This window comes from Mauremys reevesii, linkage group 5, assembly GCF_016161935.1.
Source record: "Mauremys reevesii isolate NIE-2019 linkage group 5, ASM1616193v1, whole genome shotgun sequence".
NCBI lineage: Eukaryota > Metazoa > Chordata > Testudines > Geoemydidae > Mauremys > Mauremys reevesii.
The window spans coordinates 95,223,486-95,247,427 of record NC_052627.1 but is presented as its reverse complement, the minus strand read 5'-3'; the positions used below and the strand labels follow the sequence as shown (position 1 = coordinate 95,247,427).

General features: G+C 40.4%; 1 protein-coding gene across 14 annotated transcripts in view; it reads right to left on the bottom strand.

The window, feature by feature from the left end:
• Positions 1-23,942, bottom strand: part of APBB2 (amyloid beta precursor protein binding family B member 2) — a 291,641-nt gene that overhangs the window by 104,208 nt on the left and 163,491 nt on the right. For 6 of the 14 annotated variants that reach the window (XM_039541016.1, XM_039541018.1, XM_039541029.1 and 3 more), the window contains exons 4-7: positions 16,942-17,150; positions 10,724-10,786; positions 10,228-10,313; positions 9,856-9,916 (exon numbers count right to left, since the gene is read on the bottom strand). In XM_039541016.1, the coding sequence (XP_039396950.1) occupies positions 9,856-9,916; positions 10,228-10,313; positions 10,724-10,786; positions 16,942-17,150 (419 nt within the window). The remainder of the gene's footprint in view (positions 1-9,855; positions 9,917-10,227; positions 10,314-10,723; positions 10,787-16,941; positions 17,151-23,942) is intronic. The other 8 variants (XM_039541019.1, XM_039541017.1, XM_039541022.1 and 5 more) reach the window with 3 other exon arrangements.

Sequence of the window (23,942 nt, the reverse complement as noted above, 5' to 3'; positions counted from 1 at the left end):
TGAGAAGGCACAGCTCAAGTTTCACAAAGCTCGACCTGTTCCTTACAGTATCTGTCAAAGGTAGATGCTGAACTGTGACATCTGGAAAGAGAATACATACTTTCAAAAGTGGCCTGGAGTGAGTGGGGAACTCCTATTGGTCCAACTGCAAAAAAATGTGGTGCAGTTAGGGTGTGTGGTGATTTTAAGGTCACCATAAACCCTGTACTGAAAGTTGAAAAATGCCCTCTGCCTCGAATTTGAGACATTTTAGCTGCACTGGCAGCGGGACAATGATTCAGCAAAATTGATTTGTCACAGGTTACTGATAGATGGAGGTAGAGGAAGAGTCTAAGGCATACTTCACAATCAACACACACAAGTGTCCGTACCAGTACAACAAGCTAGTGTTTGGCATTGCTTCAGCTCCTGTTTATGGTAATGGGCAATGGACCAAGTTTTGCAAGGTATTCTGAGAACACAGTGTTATTTGAATGACATTATTGTGACCAGTGGATGTGATGAAGAACATCTGGAAACCCTGAAAAGGGTATTAAAATGTCTAGAAGAATATGGGTTACGAGCCAATTGCATAAAATGGAAATTTCTCAAGGACTCAGTACCTTACAGTGGGCACATTCATGATGCACAAGGCCTACTTAAGTCTCAGAAGAAGATTAAAGCAGCCCTGAAATCTCCACCACCAAAGGATGTGTCCCAACTTAGATTATTTCTAGGATTTATCAACTACATTAGCCAGTTTATACCAAATCTAGCAACTGCATTACATCTGCTATACTGTTTACTGCAAACTGGTCAAAAGTGGGTCTGATTGCATGAGTGTCAAAAAAAAAAAAAAATGTCCTGGAAGCAAAAGAACTGGTCACATCAGACAGTGTGCTTACACACTTTAACCTATCTTTGCCTATCAAATTAACATTGATGCTTCCTGACATGGGACTGGGCCAGTTATATGGCACACCATGCCAGATGGCAGTGAGAGACCTACAGAATTTTCCTCCAGATCTTTCAGAATGTAACTATGCAAAAAAAAAAAAAAAATCAAAGAGCTTTCAGTCTGGTATGGGGTGTGAAGAAATTCTAACCGTATCTATATGGGAGGAAAATTCATCTTTGTCATGGACCACCAACCCCTAGTAGCAATCCTTCATCTGAGGAAGGGAGTTTCTATGACAATGACAGCATGTATGCAACACTGGGCTCTCCTAGAATCATAAAATCGTAGAACCATAGGGTTAGAAGGGACCGCAAGAGTCATCTAGTCTAACCCGCTGCCAAGATGCAGCATTAGTTGTGTCTAAACCAGTGTTTCCCAAACTTGGGATGCCACTTGTTTAGGGAAAGCCCCTGGCGGGCCGGGCCAGTTTGTTTCCCTGTCGCATCCGCAGGTCCGGCCAATCGCAGCTCCCACTGGCCGCGGTTTGGCGCTCCAGACCAATGGGAGCTGCTGGAAGTGGCGTGGGCCTAGTGACATACTGGCCGCCGCTTCCAGCAGCTCCCATTGGCCTGGAGCAGCAAACCGTGGCCACTGGGAGCCGCAATCGGCCGGACCCATGGACATGGCAGGTAAACAAACCGGCCTGGTCCGCCAGGGGCTTTCCCTAAACAAGCAGCGTCCCAGGTTTGGGAAACACTGGTCTAAACCATCCAAGACAGATGGCTATCCAGCATCCTTTTGAAAACCTACTGTAAAGGAGATTCCATGACTTCCCTAGGCCATTGTCCTACTATTCTTACAGTTAGGAAGTTCTCCTTAGCTGGTAACGTCTATGACATTGAATTCAAAAAAACAGAAGTGCACGCAAATGCGGATGGGCTCTCTTGCCTCCCCTGGCTAGATGAACAGTGACCTGTAATAGAGACAGAATCTATCGCATTTGTCAACTTGTTTCACATTAGATGTGCCCCAGTGACTTGTAGTGTGATTGATCAGAAACAAGAGGGATCCCACACTAGCTCAGGCTAGTGAAGGGCCAAATATAATGACATCCCTAATCTGACACCCATACACGTGCAATGGTGATTTTACCATACATCAAGCATGTGTCATGTGGGGAATTTGTGTTGTTATACCTATTAGACTGCACACAAGAATTTTAGAAGAGCTCCACAAAGACCACCTAAGGGTAGTAAAAATGAAGGCACTCACCAGAAGTTTTGTATGGTGGCCAAGCATTGACCAACAGATAGAGCTTCTTGCTAAGGAATTTCAGGATGCCAACAAGTACAGCACATGCCTAAATAGTACCATTACACCTCTGGGAATGGCCATCAGCTCCTAGGAATGTCTGCGTATTGATTTTGCAGGGCCATTTTTCGCAATGATATGTCTAGTAGAGGTGGATGCCATTTCCAAATGGAGGGCGAGGGGTAGGCTTCAGAGCCTGAGATCCAGCCTAAGCCACAACTTTAAAAGCACTGTCTACACAGCTATTTTTAAAGTGGTAGTAGAAGCTCCATGAGCTCGAGTCTGTTGACTTCAATGCTACAGGCTATTGCATACTTCATAGACACATCCTTTGGGACTGAGTGGTTTCCAGGGAGGCCTTATTTCCTAGTGGTTCTCTTCTAATATCTAAGAACTTGGTGAAAAAGCACCATTGTCTTCAAGCCAAAGTTCTCTGTCCAGTTCCTTGGAGTGGAATTTGGATTGCCAATCTACGAATAATGTAAATCAAAGGATTATGTGCTAGCTGACTGAATATCCAAAGAGGCAAGACATTTCTGTTGTGTCTTCTTCCGTAAGAATTGTGGCTACATTACTATATGACTGCACAATGCCAGCTTTACTTTCTGTTTTGCAAAATATTATTTTGCATAGTGCTAAAATGTTTTCGCAAAGCTAAACTAATCACCACGCCTTATGAAAATTAAAATGCTGTGTTTTTGCGAAACACTGACAATGTGCTCAGTGCTGCATGAAACAAACACACAGAGATCCAGACTCATGCTGTAGTTCTCCTTGATTTCAATGGAAATAACTGTGCAGAAGGTACTACTCAGCAAAACTAAGGGCCAGATTCTGATACCATCTTCCATCCTTTCACAATTGCAAAAGAGAAATGGGGGGCAAGTAGAACCAGTCAGGGAGAAAGGCTTGAGTATGGAGCAATTACAGCAACAGCCACAGCCATTGCTAGGTGTGAATAAGACAAGAAAATGGGAATGTAAAGTAGATCTGCTAGACAGCCAATAAGCCTCGCTGAGATCTTTCTCAATATTCCTTCAGTGAGGAAAAGGTAAAATGACAAACATGGAGTAAAAAGGAAGCGTAGCATCAAGTACACTGACATTTTTGTCTATGTTTTAGATTAACATTTTGCATATTAAGTTGAAAGAAGAGGATTCTTACCGCATGGGAGCCAGACAAAGTGTAAATCACCGCTTTCCCCCCCCACCTCACTGAGCCATTGCTACACCTTCCTTCTGAGCAGAATGCCAGTCGTGGCAAAATATTACCTTTTATATAGTGGTATAGGTAAACATGGGACTTTACAATCATGTAGACAGTCCTATGCCTACAACAGGAATTTACAGTCTGTGCAACTGATCCTGGGAGGTGCCTAGCACCTCAATTCCCATTCCAGCATTGGAGTTTGGAGTCCTCAGCATCTTCCAGGTAACATTTAACAAGTTGCAGGATTGGGCCTTAAATTAACCAACAGGGAGCGGTTTCTGTGATTTGAGCAGCTGTCCACTGTGTACTCCAAATCAAATTCATTTTCATGTATCTTAGAATAAACAGATAATTCCCTGAAGCAAGATGCTTATATACTGAACTAGTGGTTAGCCTAGCATTGTCTCCTCCTCAATAAATTCCCACTGAAATACATTATTTAAATAAAGCAGAGTTCAATCAATCATTTTTTCCGCTTTTCTATCTTCTCTATCCAATTCCCAATTATCTGAAATTTGAATTTATGCCCTAGATCAAAATGCATATAGAAACAATTTCTGTTTACTGATAACTCTGATTATCTGACTGTTTTGGTTGATGAATCACACTTTACCTGTACCAGAAACTACCTGAACACCAGCTATGAGCTCTTTCCTGGCACCAACACTTTCAAATATAATTAGACATTTACAGAAATAGGTTTTGCAAGAAAATAATTCTCATGGTTGTCCACAAGGTGGCAAACAGTTTTCTTTGCTGAAAACGGTACAATATTCAGAACCGTCTCTGGGGGTAAGGGGGGGGGTGTTTGAATTAAAACAATAACCCTTACTTTTTTCCTATTTAAAACATACTGACTAGCTTTCTTTGTAAATTTGTTTTAAAACTACTGTCACTTTAATAAACTAAAACGTAAAAAAAATTCTCTGGTTTGGGATTTTAATTCTTCAAAGTAGAAAAAAAATACATATCGAATACACCTAAAAAATCAAAGGAAGAAAACTGTACTTTCTGCCACATGTTACACTAAAATCAAAAATACAAATCTAACAAAAATGATATAGATGATGTGTGAAAGGGGATGCTTAAGGAGCTAAAACTACTAGTTTGATGCACCTAGCCTTTCTGAAACCACCGCTTCAAATCCAAGCAGGGTTCTCTCAACCCTATATCCTTCTGAATAAACTGACTACAATGGAGTTTACTGGGAGGTGAGGGGGTTCAGATTGTAAACCCCTGTCTGTGGTGGGCATTAGAGATCCCATAGCACTTTTCGTAAGGGTAAGGATTTGCCCTAGACCCTTTGGCCAACATTTCCCATCCCTGTACTGTGTAGCATGCAGCAAGTCGTTGTCAGCCTCTCGTGTCATAGATAGGTACAGTACAATGATGGTGTCCATAAAGTATGTAGTTTGTAAAGAGTTTGAGGAATGAAAGGTGCTATGAAAATAAAAAATATTAGTGTCGTGAAGTCACACAGGTAGAACAAGAGATTTAGGCATTACTACCACCACCACTATAATGACTCAACAAGCCAGTAGTGCACAGCATGTAACGAACTCTGACTACAGTAACTGATACAGAAAAGAAAGGGCCCACAGTAAGTACAGTTGTTTTTCTTCATATTCCTGACTTCATTTCTCATGGTCCCTTCTCCTGCCCATTGTGGAGATCCCAGAAACACGAGTGCTCAGTTATTATTAATAATTTATAGAGTGTCAACCATGTGCTAGGTGCTGCACTGATACAGAAGACTGGTTCCTATCCCATAGAGCTTGCATTCTACATGAATAGACATATATAAGCAAGGGAAAGGGATTGAAGAAACAAAAACTTCTTGGTGGCCCACAGCAATACTGCCACAGACTTTCATGCAGAACAGGCGTATAACATTAACCTTTGCAAAATCACCTGGTGCAGAATCCAGCTTGTCCAATTATTACCTCCTTGTTCTACATCAGCCTGTAAGATTTATTTTTTAAGAGGCCAGCTTCTTGGCTGGTGTGTGAAGACCTATGCTTCCCACTACTGCAGCAGCAGCTGCCATCCTGTTAAACTGTACTCAGAATTTAGGATTACCACATTTTCCTTTTTGAAACTTTGCTTTTTAAATGATCAGCCTGTTAACTCAAAATGCATGTACTGACTAATAATTGTGCAAACAGAAAACTAAGAAAACTGAGCAGTCTATTTCCCCCAAAGTGTGTTTGGAAATACCACTGTAACTATTAGATCTGTTAAATAGCATCTTTAACATATAAGATTATGTTCCCTCTGTCAATCACTGTAGATTGATGACATAGCAGAAAAGAGTATATAAATTATTTGAATTTCAAATTAGAGATCATGAGCATTTCTAAAAATGTACATGTACAACACATCAAAGTACCCCACAAAATACTTAAATGACAAATGTGGAGATATGTACTCAAACATGCACACTTTTAAAAAACAAAGCTCTACTAAAATAACAACAAAGGGTCTGATTTAAACACAAAAAGAAATAATTTCAGACTTTAGGTTGACATTCAGTCCTTAATTCACCCCTGTGTGTGGAGAGACCTGGACCACAGTGTAGTAAGAGGAGGCCCTAAGATATAAGCCTTGGTATCAGAGGCCCGGTATGAGGCCTGAACTAAAGTAATGGTCAAGACTTTGCTAACATATAGCAAAGTTAAGCTGTGAGCCAGAGGCAGGCCCTGCTCACAGAAGCTGGCAAAGAAAGGGCTGATGCTGCAAGAAGATCCGTACCTAAAAGGTACTGAACACTAGATATCAGAACATTCACATGCTTGCACATTCCACACAGATAACAAGGAACAGGCTGACCCATCCCAATGACAGGGCCAAAAGGGTAATATGATGGATAGAGCTGATTTGGTCGAACCAACATGTACAAGGTGAGAGGCGGCACCTTACTACGTAAAGGGGTTGTACCTTGCTACGTAGAAGGGTTGCACCTCAATACGTCAGGAGTGATGTGTAACTTGTTTGTACCTGTGTATAAGAATGCATCCCTGGGGCAGTGTCTTTGTCCAGCTGAGGGGGCAGTGGAAAGTCCCGCCACTGACTGAGCTGAGTCCATTGTCAAGGAGCACATGTGTACTGGCTAGCTGTATCTTAGCAGCACCTTGGACTACGTTTGCCAGGGAGCTGGAGACTGTGCTTTTCTTCAACAATAAACCTGGCCGACGTGCCTTCGTACCTTACTAGACTCTGTAGTCATTGGGGGTTCTCTTCGGGTCTGCTGTGTCAGCTATCTTCGAAGAGCTGGGACAGCACACAGAGGGAACATACGCACGCAGCCGAGTGATATCAACATTAAACAGAGCAGACCACCACACTGGTAGCATCTAACAACACACAATAGCAACAAGGTCGCAGTTCAAGGTGTAAAAGCAGCAAAGAATCCTGTGGCACCTTATAGATTAATAGACGTTTTGCAGCATGAGCTTTCATGGGTGAATACCCACTTCGTCGGATGCAAGTAGTGGAAATTTCCAGGGGCAGGTATATATATGCAAGCAAGAAGCAAGCTAGAGATAACGAGGTTAGTTCAATCAGGAAGGATGAGGCCCTGTTCTAGCAGTTGAGGTATGAAAACCAAGGGAGGAGAAACTGATTCTGTAGTTGACAAGCCATTCACAGTCTTTGTTTAATCCTGAGCTGATGGTGTCAAATTTGCAGATGAACTGAAGCTCAGCAGTTTCTCTTTGAAGTCTGGTCCTGAAGTTTTTTTGCTGTAGGATGTGAAACTCAATTGTACTACCAAAGGAGTCAGTTAAGTCTGGAGTGTCAATAGGAGTTCTAGCCCTAACACTGAATTTCTTGGCTTTAGTCAGTTTAAAGAAACAACACCCATAAGGGTATATTTTCAGTCCACTTGAATGAGGATTTAGTCCTGCTATTTTTATTGACATTATGGATATGGCTACACTGAAATGTAAACCTAGGCTTAGCAGGACTCAAGTCAGCTGACCCTGGGTTAGAGAACACAAGGCTTATCTACACTGATTGTTAACCCTACATTAAGAATTTTATAACAGACTTGAACCTGGGGCTCCAGTGTCCACATTGCAGCACACAGACCCAAGTCAAACCAACCAGATACCAGACTCCCTGGTGCCCTCATGAAATGTGGCTGCTTAAGCCCTTTGACTGTAGTGCACTGTGGGAAAACTTGCCTCCACCCTGCACATTACAGGAAGTTTGAACAGCCCAACAACACATCCTGCCAAGCAGACATTTTGGTCTGTGCGCTCCCAGCGACCAGAGCCAGCAACATGGGGGAGGGCACCTTTTGAAGAACTTCTCTTGCTTGCACTTTCACTCCAGTGTAAGGAAATGGGCAGAGCTTCTGAGAGACACTGGTGGATATTTTGGCAGTGTTTCCTGACCCACCAAAGGCACCAGACAGAGCAGGAAGAGGAGTCCAGGCATCACAGACTCAAACTGGTTGATGCTGTTCATAACACTCAGTATAGCTGCTGATGCCCACTACGTAGACCAGAACTCATGGCGCAGGCCCAATCACATCGTCATACAAACCAGAATGACCAGCAGTGGGTCCAGAACTTTTGCATGAATAAAGCTACATTTCTGGAGCTTTGTGAGCAGACTGCCTCGACCTTCCAGTGTAAAGATACATGCAAGACAGCACCATTGCTGGTCCAGAAATGGGTGGCTATAACTATCTGGAAGCTGGCTGCCCCAGAATGCTATGGGTTTGTTGCCAACCAGTTTGGTGTTGGAAAGACGACTGTAAGCAGAGGTTTCTGAGGCAATCAGGTGTAAGGTTTACCCGAAGGTGGGGGCATACAAGACATTCCTGAAGTAATTGCCGACTTTGAGAGAATGGGATTCCCAAACTGCAATGGGGCTATAGATGGGACTTGTGCCAATCATTTGCCCTCCTCAAGGAGCACAAGTATATAAACCGCACTGGGTACTATCCCATTGCTTTGCAGGCCCTTATGGACCAGAGAGGCCAATTTATGAATGTCAATGTGGGTTGCACTGGGAAAGTTCATGATGCACAAGTTTTTTGCCAATCAGAAATCTACATTCAGGACAGGCTGGGACATTAGTCCCACCAACTGACATTGTCAGAAATGGAGTTACTGTCCCCACTGTTATTCTGGGGGACCCCACATACCCCTTTTTGTATTGGCTTATAAACCATACCCTGATTTCAGAGGCCCTGGCAAAATTACACTCCCAGCAGGTGTAGAATAGGTGTTGAGTGTGTTTTTGGCAGACTGAAAGCCTGTTGGAGATGTTTATAGACCCGTTTGAATGCCAGTGTCATCAATGCTGTCCACATTAATGGAGCTTGCTGTGCTCTTCACAATCTCTGTGAAGCCAGAGGTGAGCCACTTCCCCCTGAATGGACCTATGTCAGCAAGGGGCCACTGAATCGGTACCCTCAGCAGAAAGTGCAGCTACCACAGCTAGAGCTGGATGCACCTACACAACAGAAGTCGGGGAGGCTTTGTGCTCCCACATTATGGACTTGCATGGCCCAGCGGAAGAGGGCGAATAAGCACCTTTATGAATGCGCTTGTGGGGGTGGGATAGGGCTCACTGATTGTGGGATATTTCAGTGCTTGGGGAGGGGTGAGGAGTTAACTGCCATATAGTTTATTTATGAATGACATGACGACTTATGAAATGGGGAGGGAGGGATTTACAGTAGGGATTGATGTAAGGACGTGAGTGAAGTATGGATTCATATAGACAACTGTACTGAGGAATAGTGTTTTAATGCCTAATTGTCCCTGATCATGTATTTACCTTTATTATTTTACATGGACATTGTATGATATGATGCAGAGATAGCAATCAACTTTCTTGATTAAATAAAAAGCTTTATTTATATGTGTATTAGAAAAGCACAGCATTAACCGATTGCCAGGCAGGCTAGGTGCCATTACCACATCAAACACCAGTAACAACAGAACCACACAGGAAAAAAAAGGGTATGAACAAGCATGAACAGTGAAAGCACATACAAGACAGAAACTCCCTAGAGTCAATTGGAGTAGAGATGACAAAGGAAGTTGGCCCATGGGATCGTGGGATACTTTGGCGGACTCCTAGGACCCGAGATGCAGGGGCTGCGTCAACACTGCAAAGCAATAGAGCTCAAACCCTGGGTCTCAGCTTGACCCAGGCTCAAACCCTCCACCCCTGTAGGGTACTAGGATCCTCGGACCGAGCCCAAGTCTGATAAATTTGCATGTAGATGGAAGGGAGTCCAGGCTTACATTGCAGTATATACATACTCTTACAGACTTACATAGTTAAAATCTATGTGCATTGTGCCAAAATATTACCATTTCAACCAACATCTTGAGGGGGGTATTTAAGTTTAAACCTAGAAAACAACTTGCTACCTGCATGCATTGTTTACAATTACAAGCTTAATTGCTAACCCATTTAAATATTTTCTTACAGACCTTGGCTTCTGGATCACTGTTGATGCTACAGGAATCATCTTCATTTGACCGAGGAGCATTTCTGTTATGAAAAAATATTATTATTAATTATTTGTATTACCATAGCGTCTAGGAGCCTAGTCATGGATCAGAACCCCACTGTGGCACTGTACAATCATAGAACAAAAAGATAGATTGTAAGCTCTTTGGAACAGGGACTAAGTATAAGACAAGAGACAACAGATGGATACAGACAGACAGGGGAGTACAAGGCAACAATGAGATAACACTGAATAAATATTGATAAAATCAGGTTTACAGTCAATATAGTTTATAGCACAGCGCAACATATTTAAGCTGGCCACTCTATGGAGATTTCTTAAAACAACATACCTGAGCTTCAAAGACGCATAGCGTAACGTTGCTCCCTCAAATTCTTTTAGACTGGGGTCTGGATTCACTGTGGCTGCATGAAGGTCCTAGAGATAAACATACCATTATTAATACATTATTAGGCATGCGCTACAGCAAATTACCTCTAATATCAAAGAGAAATAAAATCCTCCCTGCCAAGAAGCATACAGTGTTTCCGGATAAAGTTAAAAAAGCATGCATATATTTTCAAATTATTTTTCATTCAGTGCAGGCATCTTATTTTTACAACATGATATTTACCCTGTTGATTTATACTGAATCCATTCTAAGTGCAAAGATCAGAAAATGGCAGCATGTTTGTGTGCTAGATATCCCTAGCAATACCCCATTTACTTTGGCCTATATTATGAATGATATTCATGGAGCAAAAAAAAAATAAAATAAAATACAGCCACTGCCATGCAAAAACAAGGGTAATAGTATTAAATATTCTAAAATCTGACAATATACTTGCCTTCCAAATGTCACTATTAATCTTTCCCCCATTCAGTACAGCAAAATCACTCCATGGCTGTTTCTAGACATATAATTATTCACACAGGAAGAAGCACATTGATAAAAAAAAAAAAGAAAAAAAAACACAAGACACTGTTGTTAGCATTGATATTTACAGGATGGGTTAGGGAACAGATCACCTCAAAACTTCAACTAGTTAGTCCACTGTACAATGGCAATTGGATGAGGGGGGGAAATTGGGAGGAGATGTTTCTACAGTTACTTACCAAAACAAATGATTGGAATAAGGAAAAGTTAATATAAATTAAAAACAGACAATGAGATTACTCTTCAGGTATGATCTTGAAAGCAAGCAAAATGAGTCTGAATGTGAATATTGGCCATAACTACTATGACCGGCTACAAAACAGCAATTCAGAGAAAAATGGAATTTCCATTTCTCTGAGGTTCATTTGTTGAGTATTCTACTCTAAATATAGTGTGAGCTGGAAACACTGAAATAGAAGGCAATGTACAGCAGAAGGGTCAAATAATTTCCAGATCGCAGGAAGAAAAAAGGACAATGGACGGGAAAAGGTGATTAGTAGGAAGCACAGGCAGACTTCTTGCAACAAAAACAATTCTGAACAATCTAACACAACTTTCTTGTGTGTGTGTGTGTGTGTGTTTTAAAATAAACAACAAATGTCCTTAACCTCATTCAAAAGTCTATAAGGAAACTGCTATATAATCCATCAAATGCACATTTTTAACACTGTTAAATCAGTATCAACAAGCTGAGAGTTGCACTAGTTTCTGCAAAGAGTGCCAAAGGGCAGTCATTTAACATTATGTCTGCTCTACGGGCTGGGAGTGTGATTTCCTGGCTCACATGGAGCTAGCGTGAGTATAAATAGTGGTGTAAACACAGTAGCACCGGTAGCAGCAGCACAGGCCTGGCTTAGCTGTGCCGAGTACGTACCCACTGGTTTCAGGCGAATGCGTACTCATCTCCATTGCCAATACCTGTGCTGCCAAGGCTACACTGCTATTTATACTTGTGCTTGTCCAGTGAGAGCTAGCACAAGTATGTGTACACAAGCAGGGGAATCACATCCCCAGCTCATAAAATAGACACAGCTTAAGTGCCAATCATAGGGTCCCTATTCTCCTTCTCCACGAGTAACTCCCATGGACTTGAACAGGAGGTACTCAACTGCTGTGGAGGGAGAATATGATATTTAGATGACATTAGACCATCTCTTTCCTCCCATTAAATTCCCCAGTATTAAAAAGCTCTGTTCAGGCTGACCTACTCCAAATTAACACAACTTAATTCTGAATTAACTTGTGCTACAGATCCTTGAGTTTAGGAGATGTTCCTGAAACAGCCATGCTGCAGAAACTCCTGGCTAGAACAGCTCCTGTGGTAGCTGTCATCCTGTTAAACTGTACCTGGAATTTAGTGGTCATTAACAGGATCAGCACAGGTTTCCCTTGGGAACCCCTAGCTTTTAAACTATTAGCCTATAAGAGCCATAGGTCCTAGGTCAGGGAAGAGCCAGTAGAGAGAAACCTTGCTTCCTGAAGATTCCTTAAGCTCCGTAGTTTAAAGACCAAACCACCAGCTCCTGCTGTGGTGGCAAGATACATCCCACCCCCAAGGGAAAGTGAAACCCTCTGGTTTCCTTTGCCCTCCACAGGGCATGTAGGGGAGAACATCGCACTAAACTTTTGGTATAATATAAAGAAACTAATGAAATTCATACCATCAGTTAGATCTTTTCTGAAAATCTATGCTTCCAGGTACAGAAGGATTAATTTAGGGAATTCATCTTAAACCTTCAAATATGCTAAGATTAAATACAAAAAGTAACTCCCCATGTTCTGCTGATACTAAATTTGCTTTTGGCTGCAAGATACAATTAAGGAAAAAGGCAACAAGATAAAAATAATCTCAAAAACTTGGAAGAGGATATTTTATATACTGAACATAAAGGTTCTCAAATACATTTATTCAATAACTTAATGAAGAGTACTCTATAAATTGTTCATGGCCAAACATATTTTCAAGATATTTTTTAAAAAGGTATATAAAACCCACATATTTAGTATTATTTACTATTTTCTCTGAACAGGGCACGGGATTTTTCAAATTATTCTTAACCTACAATTACACCAGAGCCATTTCCTGTGCTGATGAAAATGGCACAGGAGCATCTGCTGCTATAAAAGCAGGAAAAAAATGTCTTGTAACCAACAAAAAACATAATAAATTTGAGAACACACTAATTTTTTTCTACTTTTTTCAGTTTGGACCAATGTTTTTTTTGGTTATTTGCATTAATAGAGTCATTTCCCCCCTACCCAATGTTTCTCTGCTTCTCTGTGTTGGATTAACTCATCTTCCTTGTATTAAATATTCATATCAAAATATACTATGAAACAATACCTGACTTTTGTCTTTGTTCCTTACAAGCCTTCCTTAAGGATATCTGTCAAATCAGAATCACTTTCAACTCAAGGCTATGTTCTACTGATTGAAGCAATGCTTCAGAATATCACTTTAGTTAAGAGACAGGGACACAAAGAAAAATAAATGAATGAGAAAAAGGATCTTTAAAAGGGTAAGAATATTAGCTGTTGAGGAAGAAAATATATCTAAGTGTTTATCTGAGAAACCTGAAAGGCTGAACAGCACAAATAAATGAATCTCAATTAGAGTGTAAGAGGGCTGGGGGTTTCTAACCAGGGAAGTATGGTAACGCTAAAGCAAACTCTTGTGAGCGGATGGAAAAAGATAATATTGGGGCTGAACTGCAGTGTTCCCTGTATAATGGTACTTTATTCCAGCTCACTCTCTTTCATTCATCTGAAACCTGTAATCCACCAACTTTTTCTACGGAAGTTATATGAATCTTGCCACAATGCAGAGGAATGAACTAACAAGCCTTCCACACCAAATTATTCCATACCAAAATCCATGTTTTCAGTGAAATGTTTAACTAATGGTAACACAAATTCTCTGATTAAATAAAAAACACAGTAGACACAGAATACCATTCACACATTTTTAAAAAAATGTGTACGGAGCATTCAGGGTGGGCTACAGTCCAACAAAAACAAGAGCATTTTAAACTGAGACCAACACTATCCTTGAGTTGCCCGGAGCTACTGAGGTACTTACAGAAAATAATATCAAGTGCCAATTTGAGACTTGTGAAAATCCAGAGAAAAACATAAAAAGGAAGGTGACAGACTAGACTTTGAATTCTTTGGTTTCTATTGGGGGGGCATGGATCAGCATTCACGTTACACTCAGAGGCGGCTCCAGGCACTAGCTCAGCAAACGTGTGCCTGGGGCAGCAAACCGGGGTGGGGGTGGGGGGGAAGGGGCGGCGGCGTGCCGGTCGTCGTGAGGGCAGTAGTCAGGGAGCCTTCGGTGGCGTTTCTGCAGGAGGTACGCCAATCCCACGGCTTCGGCGGCAATTCGGCAGTGGGTATGCCAAAGGCGTTGGACCAGCAGATCAGCCGCAGAATCGCCGCCGAATCCGCATTACCAGCAGACCTCCCTCAGATACGCCACCAAAGGCTCCCTGACTGCCATGCTTGGGGTGACAAAAAACAGAGAGTCGCCTCTGCTGCACTCCCCATCAGTACCCAGCCCAACCCGGGGAAGCTAATGATCCAACCAGTGGACCAGATTCGGTGATGAATCCTAGTCACGTACCACCTGAGGCACATTGCACATACGCTAAGAAGATTAGTTCATCGTAACATTGTTTTTCTTTCCATATCCCTCTTGCCAGAACCAAATAAAACATACTGGAGTCCTCCCTCAATTCCATCTTTTATTTAACTTCAAAATTCCTGATATTGCAGTGACGTTTCACTTCAGTTAGCCAAAGAGGTTGCTAGACAGTGCCACAAGTTGACCTTCCCTTCCCATCCCTTTCCTGTCAGGGTCTCAGCTACCTGCCTCCGCGGTGTTCCCAGACCTTGCCAGTCCAGGGACATGGTCCTCCTATCTGAAAACGTGTGTGGTATCCTATTACACTGCTGCTTCAGCACTGGTACAGTCCAAAAATCAACATTACTTAATCATCATGTGTTAGAAATTTGCAAAACAAAATGGAGAAACCCTTGGAGACAATTTCCTATTGCAATTTGACATTGACCATCTTTTTGCATAAAATTTCATTCTAGAAACATACCTAGAGACTCTTTAAAATATAGATTAATTGTCTGAGAACTTGCTGGTTGAAATTATTATTATATAAATTACTGTGTAGAGACTTCTACACTACAGTCTATGTTCCTAATCTTGCAAAGGGATCTGCACAGGTATAATGCTCTGCCTGGGCGGATACCTTACAGGGTTAGTGTCCACATTGTATCAAAATCTACATGGCCCTCTCCTATGCATTGGATATTTGGCCTTGGCATGACCATTCATAACAGCCTTTTCAGGACTTTTAATATATTGGATCAAAACCTTTGTTTTCTTAATTCATAGATTTCACATGATATTTTAATGTGAAGGTCAGAAAAAAAAGTTATTCTCCTTTATCATGGCAAACCATTGTCTATAATGTAAAAGTTTAATATTAAAGTAATTCCCAAATGTTTTAATAGCTTGTCTACACAGTAGGGTAATACTGTCTACAGAGAGTAATTTCTAAAGTGCACTAATGTGTTGCAGATTAATTGGTCCATGTAGAACTTCCTGGTGCACACCAAAGGTTCCCTAGTGTACTTTAACATAGTACTGTTTCAAACAGCATTACTTTAAAGTGCACCAGCAGGATCTATCCAGATCAATTAATGTGTAACTCTGTAGTGTGTTTTAGAAATCACATACTCATAAAATGCATCACCCCACTGTGTAGACAAGCCCTAAGATACTTGTCTCTCATAGTAAAATGAAAAATGTCAGTCCTACAATTAAAAGCTACTTTACCATCAGTGAAAGAAAAAAAAACACTGAATAAACAAATTCATATTTTCCCCCTGTAATTTAGCATCCTTATTGATTTTTATTTTTACATAATTTAGTTATTTCAAAGATGCAAGTTATAAGTCAAAACCTTGTCCACACAGTTTTAGAATGAGACAAATAATTTATGACTGAGTTATAAACTTTAAAATACAGAAATTTACACTGGAAACATTGGCAGCACTTCAAATTCTGCACCCTTGTAATTCCTCTGAATTTCAGAATTATCTTAGAGGTAACAATCACTCTTCATCCTTCATATCATTTAACTTTGTCCATTTAATAGTCAACACGTCTGGCATATAGTGAATTCCAGAGAAGTCTTGACCAATGTGAACCACAACTGAAATAGTTCACACACTAAGCATAACTTCACTCATGTGAGTAGTCTCCCTCAAATCATGCAAGTGAAGTTACACATATTTAAGTGTTTGCCTGGTCAAGGCAAGCCAACCATATATATATATTTAAAAAATTATAAATGAACTGCAATTTTTCTAGTTTACTGTTCCATTTGGTATATTTTATATTTTCATGTACATATATCAATAAGTTATCCCACAGGATTGCTCCAGAAATGGGTATTTTAGTGGGTTATTACCATTTAAAAATATTTAGCAAGTGTTCTTCTTTTTCACAATGCTTGAAGACAGAGGGCACCCTGTTTCTAGTTTAAAAATTCAGCGCAAAAGAATGATGTTTGTGCTTAAATAATTTTTCTGGTATGATTCTAAAATGCTTTCACTTTAGAATGCTTTGTATATTTAATATAAGCTATACATTCAGTAGTTACCGTCTGGACTGTAACTTCCAATGTGTTTGTGTGACACTCCTAGCAACTGAACCGCTAAGAGAAGATGTAATTACAAAGAGTCTAGCCAAGAGACTGTTAATGTGTAAATATTTAATGTAGCCTGCACCTGTGTAATGAAGTATTGCTTCAATACCCTAGGGAACCTTAATCATTTCACATTAATCACACATACAGGCTGTCTAATTTTGTACTAGGATATGATGTCTCCTTTCATATACACATCCAAATCTTTAAGATGTTTCGTGAGACAAAGGCAAAACAAAAAAATATTTATGGTTTATTGTCAACAAACAGCTAAATTTAGAGATGCTAATGTGTAGTGGATTCTAAAGTTTATGTTTCTAACTGTTTTATGTGCAAGTAACTGGTTGAAAGAGATCCTAATTTATTTTCAATATATAAGTAGTAAGAGGTCACTACATTTTACCTCAGTTTCTGGGGTAGGAGATGGGGTAATAGAATTAAGTGATCCTTTCCTTGAGCTCTGAAGATCTGTTGGAATGGAGACAGGACATTCCCACTGGGTTGTTCCTGTTGGTATGTGCCAATAATAGGTCCCAGCAATGTCATTGATTTTTTTCCAGCCAGGTGGCAAGTCGGGGTCCGTCTGAAATGAGTGATCACTCCATATATCTGCTAAGAAAGAAAAAATAAACCTGTATTATTCAACACATGACATGCTTTTTAGATTTCCAGTTCTGGTCTTGACTCATATGATGTAGGATTAGTACTGCTCTTGTTCTTACAGAAATAAATAAAAGTCACAGCAGTAAATTATACTGTATTAAGCATTGAGGTAAAGATGAAATGGTCAACATGGCATGAATTAACCTACAAAGAGGAGGACAGCTTACATAGAGATGCATTAATACAGCAATTACTTGATATATCACTCAAACTACCCCCTTTAAAATCCAACCATACCGAGGATATAACTGCAGGTACATTAACATATAATATGCAATTAAATAACTTGGCAATGTGATGTTGTTCCCTGCCTATCCTCTTTCTCAGAACTCCCTTACCACCCTCAATACTCACAAAGGGAGCATTCCTTTTGACAGCGAAAATCATCTTACAAAAAATAATTACACACAAGCTTTCATCAATATGAAACTAAAAAAAAAATTTACTTATTTAAAATGGTTAACAGTGGGAAAACCATATTTAAAACTGATTGTCTCAAAAATACAAATAGTTTTGAACTGTTGATCTTACACAGTGGTAAAAGAAAAATCCATAGGTAAAATCTCAGTCCCATTGAAATGAATGGTAAAACTCCCATTGACTTCACTGAGGCCAAGATTTTGTCCTGCAGACCAATGACATCTTCAGATTTTATGTTGCTAGAGAGATCTTTATTGACCAGCTGCGGTCAATAAAGATCCCATAGTGCATTTCATAGAGTGGGAACATTAACCCTAGTAACATGACCATGTTCCCGCAAGGGCAATTACTTTCTACCTGCTTACATGTTTTCTTGCAGTTACAGATGGACATTGTATTCTTAACTTTCTTTATTAAACTCCTGAACAGAGCTATTGTGTACTTTTAAACAACTGCTGTGTTCCATCCCAAAGGGGACCAAATTGGGACAATAAATAGTTTCCTCTTAGTGTTTGGAGCTATAGATAATGGGGAATTCAGGAACAAAGAAATTGTCACAGCAGATCTGACTAGTGATCCAGTAACTTGACTGTGACACTAGTTAGTACCTGAGGCTTCAAAGGAAAGTGCCAACCCTCATCGCTCCCTTCTCCTCCTCCCCTCCTCTCCCCATAAGATAAATTTCTTCCTAACCCCTGGCTGGCTTATGCCCTGAAGCATGAAGCTTTGTAATATTTATATTAACTAAAAAATTAATTCTTATGCTAGCTATGTACCTGTGGAGGTTTTCAGTATATATATGTAAAAATATCTATGCTTCTTTAAATCTTAAACTCTTGACCTCCATCATATCTTGTGGAAACAAGCTCCACCATCTAAAAAATATTATAAATGTATTGCCTATTAATTTAACTGAATGCTTCATTATGAAAAAAGATACACAGGCACACTCAATTCACTTTCTCTACCATTCATTATTTTGTATACACCTTAGTCATCATTTCTTAGTCTACTCCTGGGGGAATTCTGCAGCAATGGGCATAAACTTTTGAATTTTCCCACATTAAAAAACATTTTGCCTAAGAAGTGCTCCAGTTCCGCCTTTTGCCCACCAGAGACCGCTGTGGCGCTAGAACAGCTGACTGGCAGCCTCTGGTGGGCAAAAGGCAGAACTGTAGCACTTCTTAAGCAAAATGTTTTTTAATGTGGGAAAATACAAAAGTCTATGCCCATTGCTGCAGAATTCCCCCAAGAGTAGAGTTTGTCACAGAACCCTGCCTGCGGAGCCAGGTTAGGACAGAATGGGGCAAACAGAGCTGCTGGGGGGGTCAGAGACTGGGGTTCAGAATAGTTAGTGGGGGGAGACAGACTGGAGCATGGGCTCAGGAGCTAGTGGGGTGACAGAGTTGAGCCTGGGGACAGGGGAGAGGGGCTGCAGAGACCTATGGGGATGAGGAGTGCGGGGACAGGGGCTGACTGAATGGGAGAGGCTTGGGGTCAGCCAAGGTCTGAAAGGGAGAGGCTTGGGGGAAGGGATAGCTCAGTGGTTTGGGCATTGGCCTGCTAAACCCAGGGTTGTGAGCTCAATCCTTGAGAGGGCCACTTAGAGATCTAGGGCAAAATCAGTACTTGGTCCTGCTAGTGAAGGCAGGGGGCTGGACTTGATGACCTTTTGGGGTCCCTTCCAGTTCTATGAGATAGGTATAGCTCCATATATTATATTATTTTTATTATTAACACCGTAACAATTGCACACACATACACCCAAAAACCTCCCACTCACACCCAACACCCTCCAGGCTCACTCCTAGGCTCCTTCCCTCTCCCTGAGCGCCTCTGTTACCCCTGATTCTCCCAAGCCTTAGCACTGCTTCTCATAGGTGCAGGAAATAGAGTTCTGTATTGTAATTTAAATGAATTACACAATGTTCTGTATTAATATGCCTAGTAAGGAATCTATTCATCAAAAAAAAATTACCAGAATATTTTTTTTGGTCTGTATTGTTACAGACATACTTGCTGACAGATCCCCATTCCCTCCCCCGTCCACCCCCCAAGGGTGACTTGAACCAAACACAGTGCTCCAGGTGACTGACAAGAGCTACAGTGTTTTTCCAGTGGAGTTGCATACTGTTCCCAAATCATTAGTTTATTATTCCTGCAGTAAGATGAGCAAATTCTGAGCTGAAGAGCTCACAGACCTCCAACTACAAGACTTCCATTAATATTTAGTTTTGAGTCACCTCTGTTATACGTGAAGCACAACTTAGGTCCAATATCTGAGAGTCCTTAACACTTGTATAGTAAGGTCAGGAATATCTTAAATATTCCAAATATTTGTTTACTAATTCTATGTTCTATCCTGCATCACATTCAAGCATCTCATCTCATTCTCCAAGGCCTTCCACAATTTAGCTTCTTTCTATCTTTCTGTTCTGGTCTCTTTACTTCGCACACTCCTCCTTTGCTTAACCCAAGCAACTTATTATTGAGAAGGGGACAGTTAGATAAGTAAAAACAAGAAAAACTGTACAAATATTTTCAAAAGCTGACCGTGTCATGCTCATCAAAAAAAGCTGCGTGCCACAGTGCCACAGAGTTTGAAAAATCCAAACCAACATTCTGAGGTATTGGTGGCAGTGCTGCTATTCTTCAGAACCAGATATAGAAGAGTACATTGAAATAGCTAATTTATAAAATCCTAAAGTAGCAAAGTTGCATCAAAGTCTATAAAGGAAACATTGAACCTTTCAGTACATACTAGCATGAAAAGACAACCAACTTGCATTGTCATAAGGAGAAAAAATTAAACGTTTAAATTTAATGAATAATTTGGCATAGTTCAGTTGTAAAGAGTACAACTTCACACTTATTTAGTGGGATACTTCACACTTATTTAGGGCTCATTCCCATTTGAAGTCAATGGGAATCTTTGAATTGATATCAGTGGGTGTTGGATCAGGTCCATATGTTTTTCAAAGCATTTTACGAACATTAAACAATTAATCCTCAAAACTCCCATTGCAGGTAGACATTATTATCCCTTTTACAGAGGCAGGCACTCTCATTCTTCCTCTTCCTTCTTCTAAGTGCTACAGCCTATGGTCTCTCTAACCCATCCCCTGAGCTGGGTGGAATGGCTATCAAAGCAGAGAGATGGAGATGTTAATCTCTCACCTGACAAAAATGGAGGACAAAGTGCTCTGTTAAATGGGACTCAGAATAAAGAGTCCTTGTGAAGTGCTAAACAACTTCTGTGAGAAGGTGAGGTCATTCTGCCCTCGTAAGAAAGGATCCACAGTTATTTTGTTTACTCTGAGGCTGTGGTTGAGGCTAGGGTGTTTTTTTCTGAATTTGCACATAATGAATAACTAACCTCAGTCAATTTTATAATAATAGGAAATATTTTATTTAAAGTTTTTGGACTCGATAGACAGACTACAAGTTCACTGATCTTCAGAAGTTTGAGGTTAGTATTAACTATTGTTCATATAGGTCATCTTTGAAAAAGTAGCCTAAAGTTGCTTGTGGAAATAGACAATCATCAAATGCCCCTGCTTGTTCTACACAACATACAATAATTAAATGAAGTGGAACACAAGTAGGGATAAAATAATTTCTTTAATGTATTATACTGATAAAGTGCATCAGAGTCCTGCACTTAGGAAGGAAGAATCCCATGCACTGCTACAGGCTGGGGACCGACTAGCTAAGCGGCAGTTCTGCAGAAAAGGACCTGGGGATTACAATGGACAAGAAGCTGGATATGAGTCAGCAGTGTGCCTTTGTTGCTAAGAAGGCTAACGGCATATTGGACTGTATTAATAGGAGTGCTGCCAGCAGATCGAAGGAATTGATTATTCCCCTCTATTCGGAACTGGTGAGGCCACATCTGGAGTATTGCGCCCCCCACTACAGAAAGGATGTGGACAAATTGGATTGAGTCCAGCGGAGGGCAATGAAAATGATCAGGGGGCTGGGGCACATGCCTTATGAGGAGAGGCTGAGGGAACTGGGGTTATTTAGTCTGCCGAAGAAAAAAGTGAGGGGGGATTTGATAGCAGCCTTCAACTACCTGAAGGGGGGTTCCAAAGAGGATGGAGCTAGGCTGTTTTCAGTGGTGGCAGATGACAGAACAAGGAGAAATGGTCTCAAGGGCAGTGGGGGAGGTCTAGATTGGATATTAGGAAAAACTATTTCACTACGAGGGTGGTGAAGCACTGGAATGGGCTACCTAGGGAGGTGGTGGAATCTCCATCCTTAGGGGTTTTTAAGGCCCGGCTTGACAAAGCCCTGGCTGGGATGATTTAGTTGGGGTTGGTCTTGCTTTGAGAAGGGGGTTGGACTAGATGACCTCCTGAGATCTCTTCCAACCCTAATCTTCTATGATTCTATAATCGTTTGAGATTATTTCTGTTGTAGTTTGAGATCAAAATTATCATACTGTGCAAATACAAAATGTTACTTTATGCTTATATTGAGTGATTTCTTCTAAACCAACCAAAAGTTGCAAGGGAAATTACATATGTTTATTCATAGTTATTGTAACAGGTTACAAAGTAAGATCTAAATAGGAATGACACTGAAGTATAAAAAAACCAAAATTGCTTTTGTGACAGCAGGAAGAATGTTGTAAATAGGGTGACCAGACAGCAAATGTGAAAAATCGGGATGGGGATGGGGGGTGGGGGGAAGGTAATAGGAGCTTATATAAGAAAAAGACCCAAAAATCGGGACTGTCCCTATAAAATCGGGACATCTGGTCACCCTTGTTGTAAACCTTAAGACATAATACAAAAAAGACTTCTACAAAAATTCATTAAGTTGACTAATTCTTATCTGCAAGCATCTGGAAGCAGACCATGTAATACGGTTTCAAATACTCTGGGTTAGGGCCAAAGAAACATTATCTGAGTAATAAATGTTCAATTACCTTAAAAATATACTATTAGCAAAAGACAGAGATGGACTAAAATATGTGCTGGGATGAATTTAGGGTATGTACTCTTAATTAACTAATTTCGGAACTAGTGCAGCTCTAGTTTCAGAGACCTAATAATATTCCATATTAGGGACATATTTTTTATTGCAAGGCTGCCATTAAGGGTTGGGTTATTTTGGGGCTCACTTGTCCTTGTGCGTCATTTCAAGAGAAAGGTATTGACAATGTAACATGGATTCACATTTTAAATTAAATAAAGGTAAATATATGTATACCTCCACATGAATTATAGTTTTATTAGGAAGTTGTTTAATTTATTTATCTATTTTAATCACTCAAAGCACCCAATCCAAGCACCATTTTAGTTGTTTTCACAATAGCAGGAAAGTACATTACTATAGAGATGGAAATTTACGGAAGCATTCCATGAAGTAAACACATATTTCTATGCATTTGGGTAGGTTTATTTACCATGCAGTATGTCAGAACGAGTCATGATCTACTGCAAGAATATATTCTTAAAGAGACTTCTTCCCTAAAGTCTTCCATATGAAATGGATAAGGATAATAACCACAGGGAAAAAAAAAAAAAAGATCCATTCTGGATTAGATTAAGCAATAAGCACAGTCACTATAAATAAATGCTATAAAAATTCCATGCTAGGGTCTTTCAAAGGGGCTTGGTGTTTGCGTGTTTTCTGTACAACTCCAGCATTCCTTTGGCAAGGAAGATTTTAGCCCTTCTCACTATAAAGATGTCCTTTTGAATGAGAACCAGTGCTGGCTGCAGAGAAACAAAATGAAACTATATCTGTACATTTGAAATCCTGGCCCCAATGGGTATCTACTACTTCTCCATATTCTGTATTATCAGCTGAACAACAGTTGCCCACCAGTCATCATCCACTGGTGCCATCAATTCTGTTCTGCTTACTTGCTCTGAGCATACAGCCTGGTTACTTGGTCTGAGAACTCTCTACCAGGATTTCACCCTCAGAAAAGCATGAAATGTCACAATTCATTTCAATGGATTATAAACCCTGAAATCCGGAGCTGACAATTTCAGTATCAATATTGTTAAAGACTCACAGCTGATCTGATGTGGGTGGATTCATTTGAAAGGACATGTCACAGTAATAGGGACCCAATACTTTTCAATGGGCATTTTGCCCAAGTAAAGACTGCCAATTAAGGCCTGATCCAAGGAATTTGACCGGCATAGTTATTCTGGAATAACTGTAATTATTCTGAAATAAAATAATTTTTACTCTAGAATAGTGTGTGTCTACATGAGGAGCTATTCTGGAATAGCTTATTCCACAACAGCGACGCCAGCCAATTGTCCCACGTAGGCCAGGCTTAAGACCTCCTCTTCTGAA